General features: G+C 39.0%; 2 protein-coding genes across 8 annotated transcripts in view; one reads left to right on the top strand and one right to left on the bottom strand.

The window, feature by feature from the left end:
• MIDEAS (mitotic deacetylase associated SANT domain protein) overlaps nucleotides 1-10,210 on the top strand; it is a 62,106-nt gene extending 51,896 nt beyond the window's left edge. For 3 of the 4 annotated variants that reach the window (XM_051791521.1, XM_051791519.1, XM_051791520.1), the window contains exons 9-13: nucleotides 473-561; nucleotides 1,700-1,849; nucleotides 2,052-2,228; nucleotides 2,627-2,826; nucleotides 4,157-10,210. In XM_051791521.1, coding sequence (XP_051647481.1) covers nucleotides 473-561; nucleotides 1,700-1,849; nucleotides 2,052-2,228; nucleotides 2,627-2,826; nucleotides 4,157-4,373 — 833 coding nt within the window. In that variant the 3' untranslated portion in view covers nucleotides 4,374-10,210. Of the gene's footprint in view, nucleotides 1-472; nucleotides 562-1,699; nucleotides 1,850-2,051; nucleotides 2,229-2,626; nucleotides 2,831-4,156 lie in introns of those variants that run through there. The other variant, XM_051791522.1, reaches the window with a different exon arrangement.
• Nucleotides 1-26,142, bottom strand: part of DNAL1 (dynein axonemal light chain 1) — a 30,965-nt gene that overhangs the window by 1,971 nt on the left and 2,852 nt on the right. Inside the window, exons 3-8 of one of the 4 annotated variants that reach the window (XM_051791599.1) lie at nucleotides 23,204-23,313; nucleotides 22,486-22,541; nucleotides 19,655-19,710; nucleotides 18,316-18,442; nucleotides 17,768-17,917; nucleotides 15,942-16,038 (exon numbers count right to left, since the gene is read on the bottom strand). In XM_051791599.1, coding sequence (XP_051647559.1) covers nucleotides 15,959-16,038; nucleotides 17,768-17,917; nucleotides 18,316-18,442; nucleotides 19,655-19,710; nucleotides 22,486-22,541; nucleotides 23,204-23,313 — 579 coding nt within the window. In that variant the 3' untranslated portion in view covers nucleotides 15,942-15,958. Of the gene's footprint in view, nucleotides 1-11,972; nucleotides 16,039-17,767; nucleotides 17,918-18,315; nucleotides 18,443-19,654; nucleotides 19,711-22,485; nucleotides 22,542-23,203; nucleotides 23,314-26,142 lie in introns of those variants that run through there. The other 3 variants (XM_051791601.1, XM_051791600.1, XM_051791598.1) reach the window with 3 other exon arrangements.

The raw sequence follows: 26,142 nt of genomic DNA, 5'->3' as shown, positions 1-26,142 counted from the left end.
ATCTAAAAGGAAGGAAGGAGTTAAAAATGTGTTTATTATTAGAGGCAAGGAATATTTGAGATGTAATAAATCTTCAAGTACGGTGGATTGCTGCTGGAAGAGAAGATCCTGTTCTCCTGCCCCACCATTTCCTGTCTATAAAATCTAGTGACTGGGCCACCACAAAGTATGTCTGTTCACATTGCTGTTTGGTTGGGCAACATCTTAGTTCATCTAATTGAGTGGTTTTTCAAGCTGAACTGAGTTAACCTGTGGTGATGAGCATTAGATCTAACACAAAGGAAGTGACGAGAGGAGAACTGAGGTGGAGCAGTAGGGGAGGGTTTAACAGCAATCTGCAGTTTTGCTGGAGTAGGTGTGAGGAGAGACTGCACCCTTATATGTGTGTATTAGTCTTATTTAAGGCAAACATGAAGAAAAGATCATTTGAAATAGCATGGGCTTCCATTACAACTTTTGTTTTTACCTGCAGGATCAGACAAGTGGAAAGTTGCGGAAAAAAAGTTATTCAACAAAGGCATTGCAATCTACAAGAAAGACTTTTTCTTAGTCCAAAAGCTTGTAAGTAACTTTTTTTTTTTAAAATTACAACAATGATACATTCTTACATGTTTGTTAAGCATTTAATATAGGAAGTTCAATCTTGATTTTTTCTGAAACCTCAGTTTTAAGCATTAAGTCCCGCACTCAGAAGATTTCAGAGAAATTTTATCATCCAGCACAGCATAAAATCTCACTAGAAAGCCAGAACAGTAGCGTTCCTTTCACTGTTGTTGTTTCCTTAACCTTGGTACTTGCTGCATTACTTCCATTAGTCCATGCTGCAGATAACTCCTCTGCAGGGCATATTTATAGAGCGCTGGTAATGTTTGGCTTAAATGGCTTGCCTGTGAAACAAATAGAAACACATCCTTGCCACTGATGGAAAGCACTAGGGGATGTGTGAATGATGGGACCTCTCTTTAGGACCTCTCTTTCCAGTTTCTTGTGACAATGATGTAAAAGTGATCACTCCCATATTTTGATGTGGTATGACATGTCAGCAAGGGGGAAATCACTGAAGCAGAGTGCAAAACCAGGAGCCGATACATATTTACTGAATAAATTCCCAAAGGCATTTAAGTTGCAAAAGCTCAGAAGCTAAGAATGTATTCCAAAACTTTCAGAAAAATCACTGATACAGGATATGTAGATGGTTCACAGGTCTGTACTGAAAATTGTCTACCATCATATGCCTATGAAATGCATGTGGCCAAAATGGGAAAGGGCCGCAAACCTTCATCTCCATTTTTGGATTGGTATTCTGGTCTGGTCTTCTCTGAAGTGCTACTGGAAAATAAAGCTCCCCCATAAAACTGAAAGGCTGCTTTCAAGGCTGACAGCTCAACTGGAACATTTCAGAGGCCAAGAGGTGCATTAAGCTTACAAAGTTTAAGGTTCTGTCACCTTTACATTGACCAGCTTTTCTTTGGAAAGTTGGTCCTGTAGTTCTAAGTGAATAACAATGGCAATAGGGGATGGGCTGTGGGATGAGGCACACAGGTGAGTGTGACAGAAAAGAAGGCTTTAGCAGCAGCTGTGGTGGAATGGAGATTACTGAGGAAAGAAAATATGAAGTATATTTATTGCACCCTTAGTAATTATTTATAAGCCTTCTTATAATCATGTGATCCATTGGACTTTGTTTTTTAAACACCAGATAAAAACCAAAACAGTGGCTCAGTGTGTGGAATTCTACTACACATACAAGAAACAGGTGAAAATTGGTCGGAATGGGACCTTAATCTTCGGGGACATTGATGGTGCTAATGAGAGATCTATGAAAGACGAAGCTGAAGTTGACATCAAGGTAATTTCCTAAATTTCTTTCACCTCTTTTGGACTGTGGTTTGAAGTCTTGTGTGTTGTCTCATTTGCTGATCAAATCAAAAGCAGAAACAGTCTGGCTCCTCTACAGGAGGAGTCCAGACTCATAAACTTGTGTCCTGTATCACATAATGACATTTACTTACAGACACCAAAATTAACAGTTCCTTTATCTTCTGATTAAGAGTTCCCATAGGTTTGCACGTGTTCTTCCTCTCAGAAGGGACATCTTCAGCGAAGAACAGGGGCATGTGGAGGAGGAGGAAGAGGAGGAAGAAGAGGAGGCGGAGGAAGGGTTAGAAAACAGAAAGAGGAGTGCAGATGCTCTCAAAGATGAGCAGACACTACAAGATGGTATAATAGTAAGTGCTGCATTGTGCATATTGTGCTTTCTATGCCATCTTCACTCTGCAAGTAGTTTAGAAAATAGCAGGTGGGCAGTTCCAGGTGTAAAAAGTTTCCACTTCCAACTTCTCCTGGAGCAAGAGACTGGACTGAAGTAGCTCAGAGTATTACTATCAGCCAGATTCTGTGCTGTGAGGGGAGAACTGGGATGCATAAGAAAGAAAAATGAAATGTAATTCTTTGTGGTTGGTACACACATAAGACCATGATGACAAATGTCCTGAAAGCCTGAAGACTTTCTCATTAAATAAAACCTTGTTCTGGAATAAAGGAAGCACAGGAGCTCAGCCATTGTTTTCCTTCTGATGGTGGGTTTAAGTGTCAATTTGCCTTAACTCTTCCCCTCTCTCCAAAGGCAAGTGATGGCAATACAAGGAATCAAGAGGCAACTGTCACAGGCAGAATTGGAAGGAGGCCAAGGGAGACAACCATGAAGCCTCGAAAGCTTATTACTGCTCCAGTGCAGAGGAAGAAGCGGAAACAGAAGATAAAATCAGATGCTACCAGTAAAACTCAAAACACAGAAAACACATTTCCATGTAAAAAATGTGGCAGGTAAGAGCAACTCTGCTTCCAGCAATAGGCACAGAATCACTGTAGGGCATCTCCTGTGGAAGCTTTTTCTCAAATGAGCTTTTCATCTTTCTGTTTAGGCCAGAGATATTGCAATAATTTTAATGACTTATTGCCCCACTAATACTTGCAAACTACAGACTGTTTTTCCTCAAATGGAATAGGACACCACCTGCATTTCAACTGTGTGCACTGTTTGGTGTTAAGCTGTACTTTCAAGCAGCTGCTGTATTGCCCCACTGTAACACTTGCATTTTTGTAATGAGTAGTTTCTGTGTATTTGTTGGATCACATATTAAAACCATGGTGTAGACTTAATAACAGCGGTGTAGAAACGTAAGACACTACCATTGTTATAGCAGCAGGGATTAGGCCAGTAGGTACATAGTTCATCTAGTTAAATTTGCACTCATCTTTGGTGGATGTAAAATATGTTTGTCTTTCCTTACACAGTTCTAGCAGTTTTTGTAGGTTTGTTGCCAACAGAATCATAACTGTAATTCAGTTTTCTACATAAATTGCTCATTTTTAAAACAAGAGAGTCTTGTAATACCAGTGGTTATCCCTTTATTTAAAAAAGACACCAAGCTAGAGGATGGCAAGAAAATGGAATCTGTCCAGTTACCTCACCAGGGCTGTGACAGATTCCTGCTGTGGCTGGGACTTTCCTGAAGGCATCCTGTCTCTGTGCCCTCAGGGCATTGGAAAAGGCAGTGCTGTAAGAGGTCAGGCAGTTAGGATTTGGTCTTGGCCTCTGACAAAGGACAATCAGGAAAGGATTCTTAATGGTGTCTAATCTTTTCTTGTGGCATTTGATGCAAAATCCAAATAGTTAATGGCGAAAGATGGAGGAACAGATCATAGAAGTGCAAAGTCAGAAGGAAAAAGCTCAATTATTTCTAGCTGTGTGCACAAGGCTCAGGAGGGGCACTGGGCCATCGTTTGCCTCCGTGTTTGTATTTTCCCAGCACAGGGGAATGCCTGAAAAACAGGGTCCGGTTGTGTTACGCAGCATGTGCATAATTCTGATACCAGCACTGCACCTCTGAATTTAGAGCTGAATGCGAAATAAGAGGAAATAGCCATATTAAGAAATGAAGCAAGTGGTTTGAGGGTGCTCAGGATCTCCTGCTGGCATTCCGCCTTGTGCTGGCATGCCAAGTCAGCAGTGGTTTTTGCTGTGGATGCTCTATTGCAATGGCAGCGTGAGCTCCGGTGCTAAAGCTCACAAACTTGAGGCTGGAGCAGCAGAAGCTCTTTTGGAGAAGTCATAGGAGAGACCACTGCTAATGTACACGTGTGCCTTCCTCAGGGTGTTCTACAAGGTGAAGAGCCGCAGTGCTCACATGAAAAGCCACGCGGAGCAGGAAAAGAAGGCGGCTGCACTGAGGCAGCAAGAGAAGGAGGCGGCGGCAGCGGCGGCGGCAGCAGCAGCCCAGAGCCAGGCCCGGCAGGAAGAGAGCAGCGAGAGTGGGAGCAGCAGCAGTGGGAGCAGCAGTGCAAGCTCAGATGAAGATGGAGAAATATAGCAGCTGACCAGAAGTGGAGGGAGTAGTAAGGCTGGACCCAACCTCCCTCTTGGTGGTCTCACTTCTTTTGCTTGCACTTTCTTACCTGAACCATCAGGTCTCGGTTTCAGTGCTGCCATTTCCTCATGCCACATGTTCCACTTCACCTTGCCAGTACTGACCAAGCCAGAATGGTGGATAACTTGGATTTTTTTTTTTAAGACTAATAAGATTTCTGTTCTATTTATAATGATACCCAAGGTACATAATATGACTATGTCACCTGCAGTGGAAGTGAGTTCTCTCAGGTCAGTCAGACCTTTCTTTTTGTTCTTGTCAGGAATCATGGTAACAGGACTCTTGAATATAAAGTTTTCCAGACCAGAGCAAGAAAATGAAACTCTACTCTGAGCTAAGTGTATCCAGTTACTGTGAGACTGGTGACTTCTAGATGTTTCCTTTCTCAGCAAGTTCTCCTTCCTGTTATGCTTTCCTGCCTTTCTTTCTGAGCAATTATTCAGGCAGACAACAAATTTTGTGGAAAGATAGTGTGCACTTTTGACCTCTGTTTCACAAAAATGAAAAGTGGGATGAGCAAGACACTCTTCTTCCTTTTGAGAGGAAGTTTTATTTTTCAAACAGAAGCCTGAGGTAATTTCTTTTATGGCATTAAGAATGCAGCAGTGGATATAAAAATACTCTGTGGGATTAGAGTAGCCACAGGCCTTGCAGGTTGTCTCATCTTGGAAAACAAAATAGTATGCCTTTGATTAACCTTAAGGAAAGTAGTCTGGGCTTCACAAGTGCAATTTGAAATGAAAACTGCTGGGTTTGACTTTGCATAAATGGGAGCAAGTTTGTTTAGTGAAAATGAACCCAAGTTTTGTGCACTGGATTGTGTGCACCTCAGAGATGGGAGAAATGGACTCTCATCTCCAGCAGTGGTGCATCTGTGAATGTTTTTTAACTCTCAATATCTGTTTCTGTCTTGTGGCATCCCTCATTTACTCCTTGAAATTGCCATCATCAAGAGCTTTTATGATGGGGTCCTAGTTTCCCAAATACTTCCTGTCAGGAAGAAATTCCTGCAGGAGAAACTTGTCACCTATTTACACACCAGTGGCTGTGCAGCACTGCCTGCTGGGTTGTTCTGCTGAAAGGCTGACTCTTCCTTCAGAACTGACACAAGCTAATAGCCAAAAAGTCTATCCACCAAAAGCTCCTGGTGAAAGAGAGTTAAGAAGAAGTGGTCCAGGTGACAGATGTTAGATTTGCACAGGATTGTTCTGTACATCTTGTAGCCCACATTTATCATTACTTTGTAAGGATGCAGAGAATTGGATCACTTCCTTGTGCTTCATGACTGGTTGGTCCCAGCCCGTACCGTGGCTGCCCCGCTCCCTCCCTCCAGCCAGTCCTTGGAGCAGCACTGATCCCCAGCTTCCTGGGTGCTGGCACTGTGTCATACCGGCAGTACTGAAGGAGCCAGTCGCTCCTGCATTCCTGAGCAGGGATCCAAGAGACATTGTTGGATGTGAACTACAGACTGTGCCTGACTGGCATATTTTTTTTAAAAATCTTGACCCTTCAAGCTGCTAGATAAATTCCCGGTTATCTATGGAAAGTGGCTTTAACTCCAGCATGCCATCTGGCAGTCTTCCTGCCCTGTGGTTTTATGCAACCATGATGGCTTCACTCATTTGTTTGGGAGGCTCGTGTTGTACCATATTTGCTTTCACATATCTGTGCCTTTGCACAGAATCCTTTTTCTTAATAGCAGAAACAGTTACTACTCTTACAAAATCAGTAGGAGTATCATGAGGACTGCACTTTTTGCAATGTTGACACTTTTGCCTGTAAGTGTTCAATTTTCTGCCAAGATTGTATTTTTCATTCCTGTCAAAATTGGGTTTCCTTTCAGCGTTTGGATGACTGTTTCATGCATGGGTCTTGTTGACTAACTAGGCTGTGGAAGCAGATGGCACTTCATGAACTGTTAAAATCATTCAAAAACTGCAAAGAACTAAAAGCTGCTAATCTTTAAAAAGAAGCTTAAGCAAATCAGTCTTCTTATTAAGAGTTTCAGTGTTGATTGTTCTGTCTTTTTCTTTTATAAATTGGAGAAAATGCTTTTCTGCCTTTATCCTAGGGCCCTTGGGGAGAACAGAAGCTTTAGCACACTGTGCCAGGATGGAGAGTAGATGAAGCAGCTGGACCTCATGGTCCACTTATAGTTCTGGAATTAATTCCAGTAAAAAAAAAAATGATGCAAATAAACACAGTTCTGACATATGTTTCTGGGAAGTTGCCAGATCCTGAGAACTGCAGGGCAACAGGTCAGAAACAAGCAGGGTTTGTGAGTGTATCTAAATAGGATTTAAAGTAATGTAGATATTCTACTCTATAGATGTAGAACCTGATCCTGTTGTAAGGGATGTATTTGTCTGGAATACCTGTGCTGCAGCAGGTCTAGAAACACATAATAAAGAAATGGAGGCGGAACTCACACACATTGAGAAACACGGCAAAAAAATGAATATTTTTTTTTTTAGATTGGGGAGGAGATCTGATTAAACTTGAGAACTAAAATAAAGTTAATCAAAGTGTCTTAGGAAAATGCTTTTACTGTCCTTGCTAAAGCAGTACAAAATCAATCAATGTAATCTCTTAGGGAAAAGCTGTTCATATTGGGACAAACCAAAGTTCTGTCTAGCTTCAGGTCTTGTTTCTAACAGTGATAAGGAGCAGATGCTTAGGAAAAAGTGAGGGACGGGATGAAGTAGGTATAGTTCCAGCTAGAAAATAGGTTGCTAAGCTAGAAGAACTTATGTCTGTTCTCCTGTAAGGTAAATCTGCAAAGAGTTTTGTGCTGAAATGTACTCGTCTCCTTATGGGCAGAAAATCAGGGTATTTCCCTGCCTTTTACCTTCTCTGTACGTCACATGCATTTACTAATTTATTTTTTTTAGTGTCTGGAAGTCTGCCTGGGTGATAGTGAGCAAACATTTAGTCATGGCCCTTAGGAGTTTTCAAACTTGAAGTAGTTTTAGCTAAGGCACAACAAATTATGGTGAAAAACAACTGATCAGATAAAATGATCAGTTGAATCCTTTGAAGAACAAAGATTTAGGGAGCAAATCATGGGATTGCATTAAGTACCAATTGTTTCAAATACAATGATGCATGAATGCAAGCATTGTTATAGTCTTCCAAAGACCAGATCTTTCACTGATTTTTCCCTATTTTAGGAAACTGATATAATTTTTCCTCTGATCGGGGACAAAGCATTGAGGTGCTGATAAGGATAAATTGGAGATTTTCTTTACTTGCACAAAAGTGTTGTGTATATTATACACTGATTCCAGTACTGGTTGTTCCTCTCCCACCCTGCTGCAGTATAAGAGAACAGGAAAAGTGGACACAGTGAGGTCTGTCACTGGGAGAAAATCAGAAAAGGGCTTTTTCTGAGGATAACCTCTTTAACAGCTGTGGGTTAGCATGGCTGACCACAATCAGATAAATGTTCCAAGTAAGTGGCATCAAGTTGGAATGTTTCTGAGCATATTTACAAATTGCTAGTAGCCACCAGAAGACCTCTTTTCTGTCATGGTAATAAGGAAAACTATTTCTCCAAGTATCATCTTAAAAAACAAACAAGCAAAACCAAACCTGCTGCCCCCCCTGCTTACAGTAGGAGTTTGGAATTGATCCTACATTTGAATTAGATGGTGCCTACTAGCAAAACTTGGCAGAGAATTGTTTAAAAAAAAAACAAAAACAAAACCCAAAAACCAATCCCAATTTCTGTGGACAAAGCATTTGAACTGAATTTGTCTAATCTGGAGTGAGTCATGTTCCTACTGTTAGTGGGGAGAAAATAACTTGAGTGGCTCTTTACTGCAGTACAGGCTGTGTTGTTCAGTTAGGATTTTAAAAAAAACCACCCAAACCAAACAAAATTCTTGTCTATGTTCTGTTGATATATCTGTTTTAAAACTCCATGGTCATTATTTTCCATCATTTAAAGGCCTACTGATTGATCCCCATTTAGTGTAAGGGTTTGCTGCTAATTTAGAAAACAGGCAGTAAAAGCTCAGTCATTAAGTTTGAAGAAGGCGTCCCTTTGCTTTAGCTCTTTCTGTGGGAATAAATACAAGATTTATAGACTGCAATTCTGTGTGCTAATAGATTTGCCTTTTACAGTGCAAGATCAGGCTTCAGGTGACTGTATTTCAAAACTGTTACCTGAGTCCTGATATCAGCACTGGGCATCACGGAGATGCAGCGACAGGTCACGTTTTGCCCTGATCACGTACTTCTGCCTGTGCTTCTTTCTGCCTGTTACAAATAAATTCAATCTGTCAGGTTTGTGATCTGCATGGGATAGCATCTGATTTTTTTAAGACTGTGTGTATGTAACTACTAGAATGTAACTACTAGATAGATGCATGCACGTGTGATGCATATCTGATATAGCTGCAGGTGTTTTGCAGTCTTGCTGCAAGAACCACTCTGCTTTTTAATTTATTTTATGTTTGTTCATTTACTGATACAGCTAATGGTATCTGCGAGAACTCAGCTCTGTAAGTTGAAGGCCTACAGAATTTCACTCAGCTGTGCAGGACTGTGGCATTTTGCTGGCTAGGAACAGGTAGGAATGGAGCTGCTTAAAGGCAGGGCGGAGATAGAAATTCAAAAGCTTAAAGGTAACTCATCTGTTAAATCCCATTGTAGACAACGTCCAAATTAGCTAAAAATACTCTCTGGTTTGTCAGACTGAAGTTTTGGTTATTTTTATCATTGCAACAAGCTTAGATTAAAATCAACATTTTTAAAAAAGTGTTTCCTAAACCACTCTCAGCAGTTACACACTTCTTAATTCTCTTTCAGGCAGTGGACTAGAAAGTTTCTATAGATACATATCTTTATTTTAAAGAAATGGGAGTAGAGAGGACTATTGGCCCTAGGAGTCTTCTCTGCTTTCATACAATGGCACTTTCAGTCCAATGCTTACCTCTGCCAGAAACCTTATTCTAATCCACATTTTTCCACACAGATTTTCTCCCTACTTTATCTTCTGATCTATGTCTGGAAGTTCATAAAGCTTTAAAGAGACAGAGAAGCAGAGTCTACAAATCATGTTTGATTTCTGTGGGGGTGAGTTTCGAGTTTCTATATAAATTTGTCACTTGGGTTCAGCTGCTTTACTCGCCCTCCTTCTCTCCTGTGTCATATGTTAGGAAGACACAAACTTTGAATTCCCAGCTGTCTAAGGATCTTTCTTTCCAAGACTAAGATTCCACTGACAGCTGAGCCTGAGAAAAACCCCTTAACTACTCCAGATTAGATGACAACATATATTTTTATAGAAATGTAATTGTGTATTTTAAAAAAGTTTCCTGCAGCTTTACCACATGTATTTTTCCCCTTGTAGTTCAGATTTGATATGAACTTTTTTTGTGTTCATTCTTTTTATGTTCTGTTTTTAAATTTGTAGTCAAAGCTTTGGTGTACTGTACAGGAGCAGTCTGCCTTTGTAATTACTGTATAAATGCTTTATAATAAAGTATATTACTTTTATTTTAACAAGTGAGCAGACACTTCCTTTTGTGTGTCTGCTGCCTAGGGCACCTTTTAAAAGACTGTTATGTGTTTAAAATGTACATATATAAATATATTTACCTGTTGCTGTACAGTTGTGATAGACTGGACTGAATTTATTTTTTGTGTGCTTTTTTATAAAATATTAATACACTAAAGGAAATCTTGCTGATGTGATTGTAATGTACTATGTAACTTATTTACTTAATATCCTCTATATATCTAAAATACCTTTTATTAAAAGAGGTTTAAAAATCGTTTCATAGCTGAGTTTTTTGATGGTATGAGGGAGTGTCTGGGGGGCTCAGGCTGGCTGTGGTGCAGAGGAAGCTGTCAGGAGTCCTTCTAGCCAGGCTGCTCTCTCATCATACTCGCCTGTGTTTTTCATAGCAACCCTCGAGGCTGTTTCTCAGTGTAAACCTCTCCCCCAAGACACCTGCCTGCAATGTGTTTTATGTCTTATAGCCAAGAAAATAACTGGCAGATGTGGCTCCATTGCTTTACAGAAGTGTTGATGGGGTGTGTGTTCCACTTGAAGCTGAGCACCCTCACAGAAAGCCAGAAACAACCTTGGTAGTGTGCTGGAGATTCACGGGGAATAGTTCTGGGTCCGCTGTGCTGTAAGTAAGGCCAGTGAGGTTCTGACACTACCTGAAACAACTACAAAGACAGTGGGCAGAGCAAAGGCATCATGGAGTAACTTAGTACCTGAGGGGCCTGCATCACATTCCTGGGTGGCTTCAGTTGTAAATCACATTGCACCACATTTTTCAATGGTAGAGTTTAAAAAAACTTGTCTGTTACCTGAATCTAAGGGGGTTTTTAAACCTATTTTGTTACACAGCACTTATTTTTGTTCCCTTTGGCAGTAGCTGGATTTCTTGCTGTGATTTTAAATATCCATATGTGTCCATCCATCCTCAAAACACCTTCCTTCTGCTTTGGTACTTAATTGTTTTTAGTTAACTAAGTTACATACGTGTTTCTCACACCTATGGGCATGACATCTTAAAAAGCTGCAAATGTTTTGCTGCACAAAGCAGATGGCAGGAACACGTACCAGTGCCTGACCGGCCTCCTGTGAGATTGCAGTGAGAATCTAAGGCAGCATACCTGCTTTATTTTTAGCTGTTATTTTTGGTTTATTTAATTTATGCTGATGGTTTCATTTCAATGTTGTTAGCAAAGCTGGCAGGAGAAAGACTCAGCCCAAGACAGGAAAATGCTCATTTTTTTTCATCTCAGTGTAAAAGTCCTTGCTTTAGCTTAGTCCTGTGCCTGTGGCTGTTGATCAGCAATAGCATTTGGAGAATTAAGTGGTATTTTGCTTGGTGTGCAGAAGAGACAGGGAACACCAAGGCCTTCACTTGAGATAACAGATCAGGACTTTAAGGCTTTAAATAAATGTGTTTGCCTTCCCATCAAAGCCAGCTGGCAAAAGTGCTGAAGTTTAGTTGTACTAAAACTGTGAAGCCATGCAAACAAACTTTGGACTATCAAAAAAGTCACAAGTTTTTGACATTTCGGTTTCCATCTTTTTTTAACTGGTGGATCTAAGCCCAAGCTTCTGGAAGTTATTTCAGTTACTGAAAGAGACCTTATAAAACATTTTAGTGATTAGTAAGCTTTGAATTAGTGCTATTGTGAGGAATTCTGCAGCAGCTCCCTATGTTTTTTAAATAGCATTACAACCATCACTGTAGGATGCTGCTCTTGTCATTACTGAGACGGGCTGTGGCGTACAAAGTGTTTTCTTTATGTCACAGTTTTGAAATTACATTTCAGTGACACAGTCTACTGAAGGCTAAAGTTTCTATTAGAGAAGCCTTCCCTTATCTGGGTTTAATGGAACTGATAGTATATTGCTGTTAACAGAATTTAAATTCAAAGTGAATTAGTAATTTTGTACTGAAGAAAGAATAGCCATTTCTTTAACTTATTTGGATTTTTTTTCCTATATAGCAATAGTAGACCTAAGGACCTCTTAGGACCTAAGAACAAATTCTGACAACCAGTGTCTTAAAAGATTGAAAAATATTTATGTATCAGATGACAACGATCACAATATATCAGCATTTTTAAAGTCTTAAGTTATTTTCTGTTCTAAAATAGAGAGGCAATAAGGAACAGCATTTACATGCTATCATACTATTAATACATTGCTCCCTGAGCAGCTAGGAAAGTTTAATGAGAACAAAATTGAATTTCTGAACAGTCTTCACAAGCTGAATTATTTCATTACACAACAACCAAAGACGTTTGTATAAAATAAGGTTATATTATTTTTAAACCAAGTTTCACAGAATAACATTTATAAACATAGGCCTAAATAATTTAAACACAGCAAATTGAACAGCTTTTCATGCTACAAAATTATGTATACAAAAGATAGCCAAAGGGGATGTTAAAAGTGCTCTCTTGCTTGAAGATTTTTCTAGATGAGCCTACTTCTAATGTAACCTGAGTCATCTGCTGGTCCTCAGGTCTCTTATTCCAGCAGTTCTCAAAAATCACTGCATATATCAGCTCTTTTGAAGACAGGGCACCGTGCCAACAAGCAAGCAAAAAACTTAGCTGTTTCCTACTACTAATTTAATTTTAGGATATTTCTCTAAGGAATAAAGTGGATGCTACTCCTCCGTAAATTCACAGGGAAAAGCAGAATTCCACATGGCTTGCATGTTTTACATGGGTACTCTTTTCATCCATGAATAATAATGTGCTTACTCCTTCCTTGGATGTGGTGTGCTAGGGAAGAGCAAAGTGTACCAGTGAAAGCCAGCCCTTCCCGCATCTCCCTCGGCCGTCCCTCCAGGCGCACAGGCCGAGTGTCGCTGTCAGCTTATTCGTGACATTGTGTAGCACCAGCAATATGCAAACCATCTATTCTAATTCTACCACCTCTGTATGTCTTCCACCACATCCAGTGCATAATTTTAAAGTGCAAATTTAAAAATTGAGGAAAACTTATTTTGGAGGAGAAAAAGTTGGGGGGGGTTGGTCTTGAAAATAATCATGACTCACTAGGAAAAGCAAGGTTAAGCTAAAGCTCTCACCCAGCTTCAAGATGAAGCATCTCCAGACAAACACGAGCCACAGTTTATTCTTTTCTTACTGTATTGTCTCCTTGAGACTGATACATAGTTTTTATGAGAAAGGTTTTTAATTATATGCTAATATATGAAGGATGAAAGGTGAGGGAAATCTTGTATCTCATGCTGCTGTTATAATTGTGTTGAGACTGGATGCTCCATTCCTTCAATAATTTTTTTTCTTTTTTGGTGGTGCTTACAGTGCAGCCCCCCAAAAAAGAGCTTTAGAATTTGTGCTGTTAAATGTGTGGAAGGAGCCAGTGACAGTGGACCACACAGTATATCCAGCTCCACCACCATCTACAACAGTTCTTGAACTGATTCCCATAGGTGTAGCCTCTAGTGGTCACTTAAAAGAGCCAGGAACTGCTCTTATCCCTCAAGGCTTGTCAATGGAGCTGTATTTCATTTCAATTGTCACCATGTAGTCAGAACACTGTTTCTATTTTGCTCTCAGAATGTCCAAAAATAGCCAAAGTGTAGAGTATTTGCTTTATCTAACATGACCTTCAGAAATGTACAGACTTAGACCATATTTAGATATTAAAAGATCAACCAGCAGGATTTCTTGGCATTGGCCTGTGTTCGTCACTCCCTTTCTCTCCTGTCACATCTCATGAGGAGCTAACCCAGCCATACACACCACACTTGCAGATGTTGTTCTAGGAGGCACCAGGTACACAGGTTCAACCACTTTTCTTTGTGGCCAAGCGCTAGGACAAGAGCACCACATGGTCTATTCTGAAAATATCTCCGAACACAGAGATGGATTTGACATTTCTGTTTGTTGGAAGCATTCAGAAGGCAAGTTTTGTGTCACTCAAGCTCTGGTTCATGGTACCCACACTTTCCCTCACTTCAATTACAGTCGTCAAGGGCACAGCCCCCCCCTCAGCAAATGGGGTCAGTAGGGCTCACATGTGCCATAGGCTCTGTACTGCCAAAGCACATCCACTTTGCCAAGAGTGGTTGGCTCCAAGTGAACTGAGAGGCTTAGCTTCAGAAGACACCCGTATGAAATGGCTGTTGGCTATAGGCACTCTCTCCCATGGTGCTTCTTGGTCAGTGGTGCCTTTACTAATGATAAAGCGAGGAGAATACTTCTAAAAGAAATAACATACCAATATGAAGTTGTCTGTAAGCTAAATCCAGTGAACTAGTTAACTACAAAACCAGTTTCTGGTCAAGAGAACAGCTACCTGGAAATAGTTTGTGCTGAGTGAAGAATGTCCACAGTTTTTGCTATTGTGCTCTTGACCTTTTTAGTAAGATCTAAATCAAACTCGAACCTCATCAGCAATTGCCAATTGAAACTGGAATGCTTTAGAATTCCTCTAACAATCACAGATTAAGTAGCAATATATTGAAAACAAACTGTGATTGTCTTGTAATCATCTACTTCCCAGTGCACTTAGAAATTGATTAGAGAGATAATATCTTCTACTACAATTATACCTGGAGCTTGAGATCAGTACCACTGTTGCCTGGGCCAATTCCACCTTTTTTTTTCCTGACCATGACTTCCAAGATTTCTACTCCTGCCACACCTTCACAAACAAAATAATTAAGAGTGGTGTTCTGCCTCCACCCCTTCTATGTCTGGGCTGGAACCAGCAGGTACACTTGTCATCACTTGAGTTTAAACAAAGATGGTACCACAAATTAGAAGAAAAGCTTGGTCAAAAACCAAAAAGGAGCTGCAGAAAAATCTACTCAGGTGACTCAATCTGTTCTTCCAAGAGAAGAATTTAAACCGCACTACTGGCATCCCACAGTGCAATTGGGCCTGTCTTCACCATTGTTTAATACTTTTCACTAGAAATAGTCATATAAGAACTAGTTACCCTGCAATATAGCATATTTAGTACATCTTCAATACTTTTTTCCCCAATGCCCACTTTCCATCTCATCTCACCTTCCCCACTGACTACGTACACCTTCTCTCACTGCTTACACCTGTGCTTTTTCTTACACCTGTACTTTCATAAAAAATGAGTATCCCCAAAGCCAAACTTTTCTGTCCTCAAGCCCAGGTCTTCTGTTCACTGTTTGTTTCTCTACTAGTACCAACCTACTTAGTTATAGGAAGATTCCAGAGCTGAGAAGGATTATGTCCACCAGTGACCCAATCCAAACCCAGGAACCAGCTGCAGGCTAATAGGCCACATATTCCAATCCAAAGTAATTTTTTAGTTAGAGATGAAAAAAAAAGCTAGCAGATATTTTAGCCTCACTGAAACCATGCAAAGAATTCCCATTGCCTCTTAATAAATAAATATATATAAGTTATACACAGCCTCCTAAGCAATGCAGTTGAGTTCCAATGTCAAAAGCCCATTTCAAAACTTAAGGCCAGGAACAAACGATCATCAGACCAATACCTTTTTTGTGCGTGTATCCACAACTACTGGGCCTGTTTGGCATAACAGTTCAGGGAATAAAAAGGCAAACTTGCATATTAAAAATATTGAGGGAGTCCCACGACAAAATTAAACAGAACAAAGCTTGTAAGGTTCTCTAAGTCACAACATTGTTCTTTTGGCCTCAGTGTTTCCAATTAAATGTTGGCCAGCTGCACCTAACAAGCTAAAATGGTTCTCTTACAACCCAAGAGTGAACAAGCATCACTAATCAGGAATTAAAAATAGCTATATGTTAGTTTAGGTAAAGATCTCTTGCTAGCCAAAGAGCAGATAAACTCAGCTCCACTAGTCTCTACAGAAAGTGTCATAAGCTTGACACAATCAGTGTGACCAATTTTTGGTAACTAACTCTTTGGATGAGAGACTGTGGAGATAAGCCGGTCTTTTAAAAATGGCCCAAAGATTTTCTTCAAATATTTTATATAAAAATTCTATGTGCCAAGCTATCTGGAGTCACTTAAATAATTAAATACCCAACAAGAAAGTGTCATCAGTTTGCTCCTTCTCCTCCTTCTCCTCCTTCTCCTCCTTCTGCTCCTTCTTCTTCTTCTTCTTTAACAACTAGGGTACCTAAGAGAAAGAAAAAAAAAAAAAAGAAAAACATCTGTAAAGATTTATGAACAGATTATTCAGAGAAAGACATAGTTAATGCTGATCTACCTGAAAGCTGTTGGAAAGAGTCAAGAGTTGTATTTCCTGCCTGTTTCTAACCGACATGAACTTCTGCATACTTGAACCGGTCTTAAATAGAAAAGCTTTCAAGTGATGAGCTCTTCTGTTGGATATTTTTTCAGCTTCTTGGGTAACAGGGAATAAAAAGGTACTAAAGCAGGATCTGCAAAGATCAACCTCAAGTGGTCTTTGGGAGATGCACTACATTAGTTCAACTGCTAACAACCAACATCACCCTTCTCTTGGGGTGAGGTACAGCACCCTTCTCATGGGGCCCCTACTTTGTGCTGCTATTTCCACGACATACATGACCAAGTTTTAGTATGGCTAGTAAGTCTAACCTTATACTACCAAGGTTACCTTTTGCCTGTAAAAATATGTGCCCTGTTTCATTTTCTGTTTCACTCTCAAAGTGTTTCCTACTACAACAACAAATGGACTACTGCAGGTCACCCTTCCTAGCAGTGCAATTCTCTCATCAGGCTTCCACTTCCTCTTTTTACTGCAGTTGATCTAGTTTTAGATAGAATCTGCTAATAGATTTCCCATCTATTGCTCCCTGTAATTAAGCTGTCTCCTCTTGTCAACATCCCTACACTCTTCCCTTCCCTACTGCTATTCTCTTTGTTAGTGTTACCAGTCCCGCTCTCCTCTTCACTGCTTTAGTAAATGGGATAACAGTGAACAGCTAACATCTTCATTAACAGAAATTACCATATTAAAAAATATATTTTAAAATTATCTAATTTTTAGTTACTAACCAGGACATGGTTTAGTATCTTTTCATATCAGAGTGTCTTGAATAGGAGAGGACAGCTCACAAATTACAGAATCATAGAATATGCTGAGTTGGAAGGGACCCACAAAGATCATTGAGTCCAACTCCTGGTCCTGCACAGGATTATCCCCAGAAGTCACACCATGTGCCTGATAGTATTGTCCAAATGTTTCTTGAACTCTGTCAGCCTTGGTGCTGTGACCACTTCCCTGGGGAGCCTGTTCCAGTGCCCAACCACCCTCTGCGTGAAGAAACTTTTCCTAATATCCAACCTAAACCTCCCCTGACACAACTTCGGGGCATTCCCTTGGGTTCTGTCACTGATCACCACAGAGAAGAGATCAGTATGATGGAGGAGGATATTCATGCATTTAGGAAACTTGCATGAAGTTTTGAAAATTTGCCCTTGCATCCAAAGCAAAGCAGAGCATATCCCTGTCTACCTCCACTTCCTCACGTCACCTCTTTTGTTGGGAAAACTGTACATCAAATTTGCTGGGAAAACTGCAATTCGACTTGGCAGATGAAAGCCTTGTTAAGTTATTTAATACAAAATCTTTCAGTTCCCTATTAATCATATGCTAAAACGACTTGGGTAACTACAGAGTAATGCCAAACTGTAGGCTGCAAGGCCACTTTGACTTAACGCTCCAAAATCCACCAAACACTCTCAGAGGATCCTGCAGTCAGGAACTGAGTAACTACTTCAGAATAACTCCAAAGAGCGGAGGGAGGAATATTAATTTCATGAGCACACAGATGAATCTCTGAGGTTATGATTCATTTCCCTGTGGTTGTCATTATATTATGCTGTTAACTCCCACCAACTGCTTCATGCCCCAAACTCACCATCCAGCTTTTTCAACTTTGGTACACGTTTGGTTGCTTCTTCAATCCAAATGTTCTTCTGATCAGCGGAGGCATATTTCTCTTGTAGTGGATTGCCTACAAACACCAGATCCTCTAGTAATGGCAACTCTGCCAGTCTCACAAACTCTGCTGTAATCACAAAGGTGAAAACACCAACCAGATTGTGGAACATGGAAAGAACATCTGCACCACACATTCCTTTCAAACTCAGTTCAAACTTAAAGAGCATGGGATACAACAGGAGAGGGACTGCTTGGGCTCTAACTGGTATCGGGTTAAAGAACAGGCATGCATTTTAAAAGAGATCCAAGAAGATGATTCAAAGCACAAACTTCATTGGACTTAGAAGTCAAATTCAACATTCTAACTATTTTTACTCTCTTGAATGAGTGGATATTTAGGGATTCTGCACATGTCTGCAGGCTTGTCAGTTGGACTCAAAACCAGCACTATTTTTTACTTGGTGACTTAAGTCATGCATTCATCATACTACAGGAGAAATTACAGAGTAGAGATGCAAGGCTTACCCCAGTCTTTCACCAAATTATTTGACATATAAAGAACCTTCAGCTTCCTCATTACACGGATACCCCTCAGTTTCTCAATTAAGTTGTATGAGATCCACAGCTCCTCTAAAGTATCGGCAACTGCCTCCTGGAAAATGACAGGACTATTCAGGTAAGCAGAAGTACATCTCCCTTATTCTTCAGATTCTTTCTTCACCCCGTACAGGACACCTCATGTGAGAAAATACTAAGGTATATTCATTTTAAGCGGGTCCCCAACTATGCATGACAAATGCTCATGGGAATTAAAAGCAAAATTATATATGCAAATATAAGTAAGGAGGGCAGAAATCGCAATATTAGAATAAAACCAGAAATAGCTGGCTGGAGTAGTTGTTCTTAAGGTATAGGGGCAGAGGAGACAAATTTTGCTGCTTGTGCCCTGCAAGCATACATGAAGTGAATGTGATTCAAAAACTGCTTTAGAAAGGATGTTATACAGTATGAGAGAGAATCTTTCATTCAGATGCGTGTGTTTGTACTTGTTAGCCAGAAATTGCTTTCATAATTCTCTCAATAGAGAGGGTTTTTTAGACCAGTCATTACACATTAACTTTGTATTTTACACTTAAGAGATATGGCATCTCTGAAGGTGGAAATAGCTTTGAAGAGAAACATTCTGCAGAAGAAACACACAGTATCTCTCGAGAAAGGAAATAATTTATATATTCATTAAAAATGTGTTGATTGAAAAAAAGTTCTTCTGCCCTGAATTAAAATGGAACAAAATTATTGATCCAATTTTTTCCTCAGAAAATTTTTCCCTACTTGGTAGACTCAGTCCTACGATCATCTTCTCTAAATCCATACAGCTCCAGGTGCCAGTCAGCATAAAAGGGACAGACTCTCAGGAAGTGTGTGTTCACAGAACTGTCAATATTTGTAGTAAAGAATAGCCTAAGTATCTTCAGGTAGAAAATCCTGTATACAAAAAGTCTGTAGGAATTACATTCATGTAAAGCCAGTGGAATTTACATGGCTTTACAAATGGCAGGAGTTTTCAAGTAAAAGTTCTGCTCATCTTTATCAAAGACACCAAAATCTCTCTTTCTAAAATTCTTCTGAGTAGTAAATTAGCGTAGCAGAATTTCCAAACATGAAGAGCATTTTAAAAAAAAGTGAAAGATTATCCGAAAATTCAGAAGCAACGTGTAACAAGAGGGTGAACAGATCATAGCAAAAGTAGAAAATAAAATTTTATTAAATTCAGCAAAGACTTGTATAAACATAGGGGAATTACCCCACATTCTAGACAGTATTCCATTTTGTTAGTGAAGAATTGATACTAAGAAGCACATACCAATCCATTCAAGTTCTTTATGTTATTTCTCCCCAAAGACAGAATCCTCAAATTTTCTGTAACAGATAAAAAAAAAAATCTTGTTAATAAACAGGGGGGTTTTTTAAATAAGAAGATGCTAGAAGTCAGGTAAAACACCATATTCTACTTACAAACTGCACTCTGAACAGGCTGTCTTAAGAAAGAATGACCTAACAGAAACAAAACCTCCTGACTACACAGATCAGCAGGAATGGATACAGGAGACAACTCAGAAATACACTCATGAACACAAAGCTGCTCATGTGTAGGTTCCCTAGTTGAAATTCAGTCCAGATAAATACTGAATAAAAATTATTATTTCACCTTGCACCTGAACTCTAACTGCTGACTTGCTTGTTTTGATCTTACATAATTCATATCCCTTCTCCTTCAGGCAAAAGTTGTTCTGATCTTATTTTAAGGTAGTAGATTTGGTTTCTATACTAGAGGCAGCATATAAAGCTGCCTTACAGATGTCTGATGACAGGCATTTCAACTTCGTCTAGCAGGCAGACAAAACTCCTTTCCAAGTGAGCTGTTCATGCTGGGGTGTAGCATAATACTAGTGTACCTCAAAGCTGTCACAAACTAGCAGTCTTTTTGATAATCATTTTCATTTATCCCAAAAACTTTCTTGTAACTGTAAACAAGCAAACTGAGTTGCAGCATGTAACTGCATTAGCTTCAGATGTATACCTTTCACAAATGTTTTAACACTTGTTAACTGCATTAAGAATGAAATACTTAATGATCTTGTTTTGCTCTTGTATGAATAATGATTGAAAATACAGTAATTAAGGGCAAGATCAGTGCAAGTTTCAGTCAAGTAGCCACAGATGCTCCATAGACATCACATGTAGTATCTTGAGATTGCTACAGATGAAGATTCAATGCTAATCAAGAACAAAGAGCTGTATGTTCTGTCTCAAGAAATGCAGGGATGAAACCACACCTGATGAAACCATACCTACTAAAACCACAGGAAGATTAGTTTTCACTAAAAAGTTGAGGTACAATGAAAATTCTTTTTCTTTTGAAGTACAACAACTTAATACATGACCATGCTCAAAAAACAAACCAGTAAGTCTAAAATTTCATGTTTAAACTAAGTTTAAACTATTTTATGCCCCCTATAGCTAATATTCTCCAGAATATACCAAGTATCCCCATCCATGAGAGAGAATGCTGGGAGATGGCCTTTTGATCTAGCCAGCTATTCTCTCTGTAACTCACATTTATAAATCACAGATTTGCCCTAGCTTTTGAAATCTGTGAGAAAAGAAAGGACACAAATACCAAAATGACAGATTGCTTAAAAAGCCATGTCTTAATATTGTTTCCAACTGCTGTTACTGTTTTTTATCACTCTTGTTCTGAGATATTATATATTTTAAGGGAATAAAAACTTCCCTCATGGAATATTTATACTCTCTAAAATACAAACTAACACTTGTTGCTGTCATCTAAAACCTCTTCCTCGTGTACAGATACAGAGGTGCGATCATTTACACAGAATTATCTACTTGACATAACTACCATATCAGGTATATACATTATAATCATATTTTCCATCTGAAAACAGTGTAGATCCTTGAAATGGTTTCTCACCTTCCTCTTTGAAATAAGCAAAAGCAAGTATGTAATAATTAGCACCGTGTTTATAGCTGTAAGTACTGCTATCCCTCTCTTTCACAGAAGCCAACAGACAGTGAGTTTATTTGCTGTACCTTTAAGAGACAGAAGCTGTAGGCTTTAGGATCAAGTATTTGGTACAGACTGGATGCTTTGAATCCACTTTTATTAATATAAATATTAAAGATGCTTTAAAAGCTTTTAATGTTTTATGTTACAAAAATTTCATTGATTTCACTTTTATGTATAAGTGGCTAATTATTTTCTCTCATGATAGAGTTACTCAAATTGAAGTATTACAGTACAGTTATTTGGAAAGACTATTGGAATATTTTTTTCCCTGATTAGAATTTGCAAATTTTTTGAAGTCTGAGCATATTATGAAAATAATTAAGTTCATAAAGCTCTTTGAGAAACCTATTGATGTGCAGTTGGAGAGGACAAGATTCCAGGTTCCTTGTCTGTCCGCTGGCATTTTAATTGGAACAGAAAAGCCTGGAAGCTCCACCCCAAAACCTGCAGCTCTTTGCCATCCTCATGCCACAGAGTCAAAGTCTTGAGGACAGACCATTAAGACTTCTGTCCTAAAGTTAGTAGCCCAATGAGTTTGATAGACAGCTGTCCAAGAAAGAAAAGTTCTACTTCTAGACAGGTGGCACATCCATTTATAAAGCATCAACAAAATGAAACCAAGTATATGCAATCCTCTGCAAAGTGGAACAACATTTTTCCATCCAGGTCTACAACACTCCAACCTCACTTCAAGCAATAAGGCAATTGTAGAGTTGCTGAACTGCAGACTATATCCATCATGAGTGTGGAAAACGGTCATAACATCATTCTAGAACTGATGAGGTGTTGAATAGCACAGTGAGGCCCACTGGAGGGTACTGAAGTGCTTACTGAAGGGAATTTTTTGTTTTTTTCTGTTAAACTTGCACTGAGACAACTGTCAAGGCTAGTGCAGGGATACCTGTTTCAATACACCATTACTGCTAAGCATGCATTCTCCAGTAAGACTGATAATTCTAACATTGTAATTGTAGTGTTCTAAGAGGAAGGAATAAAAAAGGATAAGAATAGGACTAAATAAAGCTGGATACATATAACAAATGACAGTATATATCCAAACAAACAACTAAAAACCAAACATTATGGCTGGTTGGTTTGTCACTTACTTAGGTTGTTCAAGTTGGCGATTCTTTCAATGCAGTTTGTAGACAGCGATAGTTTCCTTTAAAAGCAAGAATAATCAATTCACAGTATATATGGGATCACTATATTGGAAGAATTCCATGTCTAAACACCACTGCATTAGAAATAATTTTCTATTGTTCTCTCAATAGATGGTGAACTGACTGTATGTGTTAACAGACTCAAAATATCCTCAAATCATCAAGGCTTCTTGAACTTTATTAGCTTCTGGGAAAATACCATGAGGTACTTATATGACATACTGGATTATCTTTTGATGCCTGGCCTTATCAAATGCATAGATGTTTATTTCTAAAGCAGCTCTAATCTCTTTCTGGAAGTCCTGCTTAAATCCCTGCTTTTTTTTTTTTTTTCATAAATTTTGGAGTGGGTCATAAATGTGCCAGTTAGTTGACAGACTCCAAACACAGACCTGTAATTATATACCATTTTTCTGGGGACAAATATTAATACAGAATCTACCCTAACATCTTCTGAGTAAGTCGCAGGGATCTTTGAATTAAAAAGAGCAACTGTGTGTGGAAAGAGAAGCTCAGCTGAGGCAAAAAAAAAGAGAAAGCCGCTGCTTTGAAGGCTACACTTGAACATAGTAAATACATATTTGCACAGCGGACAGCACAAAAACTGAAAAAAAGAATGAAGAGAATATTTTGTTTCCAATTTGGTTTTAATTGAACTTACTCGCAGTTAACAAGTGTGGAGAGAGATTCATCCATCTTCTCTACAGGAGGAACCTGACCGTACAGTTTTACCTCTTTTGCCTCTGAAGCCTTCTGGCCATTTTTTTCTTCCTAAAGAAAAGAGAAGGTGAGGAAGAGGCTTACTGCTACACACAATTACCAAAAATTACTATATTTAAAAATTACTACAAAAGCAATTACTATAGAAATAATTCCAATATACTACTAAAAGATATTACTGAAAAGAGAAAGCATTTTGAATCCTGTTTATCAAGATTCCTGATGGTGTAGCACAAAAAGGGAAGGCTAGCTTATTTTCAAAATAGCAAAAGAACTTACACATTACATATGCTTTTTTAAAAGTTGTGTTTATTAAATGAACTTAATTGAGGAGTCCTGTGCTGTAAAGAATGGAAAATAGACGGAGGTTTAAAATTCTGAATTAAGGTATTTCCATGGAGACTAACATATAGGAAACATCAGCCTTGGCCAATCTGTAGCAGAAGCAGAGTCTTAAAAGCTCTGCTAGAAAAATCTCCTTCCCACTTCATCCAGAGACCTCAGAACTCACACCTAACTCACAACACAAACTGAACATGGGGGAGTGGGGTTTTTTTGGGGGGAAAACTTCAACAGATTCATAGAGTCAAGAATCTAAAAAAAAAATTGTGATTAGCCATTAAAAAAGAATGGGGGAAAATTTCACACTTTAGAGGATACAGCAAAAGATGAATTTCCTTTTTACAACCTAGGCTGATAATTTTCTAAATTAAATACTTAGTAAAGTTCAAAGCCTTAGAAACATGGCCAAATAACTTCAGCATCTGGGTTTATTAAAAAACATACTCTATTAAATCTTTTAAAATTCTGAAGTGATGGCAATTATTGGCTAAACACTTGGAACAAGTATCTGTTTAGGGAGTAGCAGCAGTTTGGACAGCTGCCTCCCTGACAGCACAAAGGGAGCATTTTGTCAATTCACTCAGTGTTCAGTGGGAGGACTGGAGGTCCATTAACAAAGGAGAAATCTCAGTGCTTTCAAAACAAGGACTCTTGTTTTCTCTCCCATTTTAGGCAGCTACTGAAAAGAGAGATAGCTGAGTGTGGCCTGGTTTATACGGCTACTTTGTAATGAAATTAATCGTATCCCAGAAAGCTTTAAGAATCCCATAGCAGAAGATCAGGTTTTGATAATGTTATTTTCCCTCTTATGAACCCAAAATACTTCAGGAAACTTAATTTAATAAAAAATTAGCACGTTGTCTTGTACAATTACTTATATTCTAGATTCTGTCCAAATTCAGTGTGACGGTATTTTTACTCATAATTAGCGATTTAGCAAATAAGCACGTCAGATGTCTTGCTAGAATATGGCTATATGTGTATAAACTAAATCACTGTATGAATGTGAAACTTCCACTTTCTTTTCTAAGAACAGCACTGTATCTATTTGCATTTATGCTCAGTTTCTAATCTATTGGTTCATACCATAAATAAAACTACATTTTTTCTTAAAAACATGAAAGGGAGAGAGCTTCCAACAGACTCCGGCCAGCAGTGAGCACCTGCAGGAAAAAAATTCATCCTGATTGCCAAGTACTTCTGGAAGAAAGGTCAGCTGCACAACCACAATATGCCATAGAGAAACCACAGGTAGAACAGACACACTTTTTTAAGAATAGGTTATATATTTGCTAAGTTGAAGCTGCTTTGATTTACCTAATGTCAAGCTGGCTGTAGGGCATAGTAAACCCTTATGCCAAAGGGAAGAAAAACACGCAGAATGTAACACAACACCAGATCCAATCGTACAAGTCACATGGGATCCAGATTAGGAGTAGTAAAAGGAAGATTTAGACCCACCCCCAATAACCTGAATAGAAAAGCAAATTCAGCAATCATGCCTAACAGTAATGGAAACTCACTGACACAGGCCTATTATCTCTAAGAGACGTGTGACAGAGAAGCAAATGGAAAATAAATCTTCACTACGAAACACAGAGCTGAGGTTGTGAAGGGCAGAAAGAGTGAGGGAGGAAGAGCAAATGTTTTTAATACTCAGTTCACACCTCTAGTAATGCTAATGTCCACAAGTTGTTGCATTCTAGCTCTTATTAAGAGAGTAGGAGTGAAGTTTGCGGGATATGTCAACATAACTGGGAAACCCCTGAAATTCTGAAGGTACTAAACAATGATAAAATTCAAAATGAAAATAGTCTTCAATTCCAGGCTAGTACCTTGAGCTGATGATAGTACAGATCTTCTGGCTTTCAAGTGTACCTGCCCATGCTGTCTCACATCCAGATTTCTAGAGACCAAAATATTTACAAAACCTTGCTCTAGCAGCTGGCCAGAAACAGGGGGGTAGTGCGTGCACACGGAGCGGCACCTCTGTGCCCGTATCTAAAATTCACTGAGACTGGGGAAGGAGTCTCACTGATTTTACTGGACTGTGAACCTGACCCCAGAGCATCCTACACCATCATTTGAAATTATATTCACACCCTTGCCAACACACAGTTTTCTAAAAGACCAGGTCAGTCACCACGAGACTAATGATCTTCTGTATTAACACAGTACTTTAAGAGGAAAAACAAGCAAGAAACTCAGATTCTGGTTAAGCTTTGCACAATATGAGGGACAACATGCCAAAAGACATGTAGAAGTTTCACGGAATTCAGTTCAGTGAAAATTTCATACTTGTTTATTCTGTGGGAAGAACTACAGTCAGGTAAAGTGAAAAGAGCATAATTAAAACATAAGACATCTCCAACTTTAAGTCCCTTTGTAGCTTCACGCCAATGCATACACAGCAGAATGAGGCAGGAGAGCAAAACAGACTCATCTTTACCAGTCATATCAATTTAACAAGAACATACAGAAAATCCAACAGAATGTATTATAGAACAACAGTAATCATCATTTTACGTTGTAAAACTT

The sequence above is a fragment of the Manacus candei genome, unplaced genomic scaffold (genome assembly GCF_025592945.1).
Source record: "Manacus candei isolate 608988 ecotype Guabito, Panama unplaced genomic scaffold, ASM2559294v1 h1tg000033l, whole genome shotgun sequence".
NCBI classification, from domain to species: domain Eukaryota; kingdom Metazoa; phylum Chordata; class Aves; order Passeriformes; family Pipridae; genus Manacus; species Manacus candei.
This window is presented reverse-complemented; position numbering and strand designations above follow the sequence as displayed.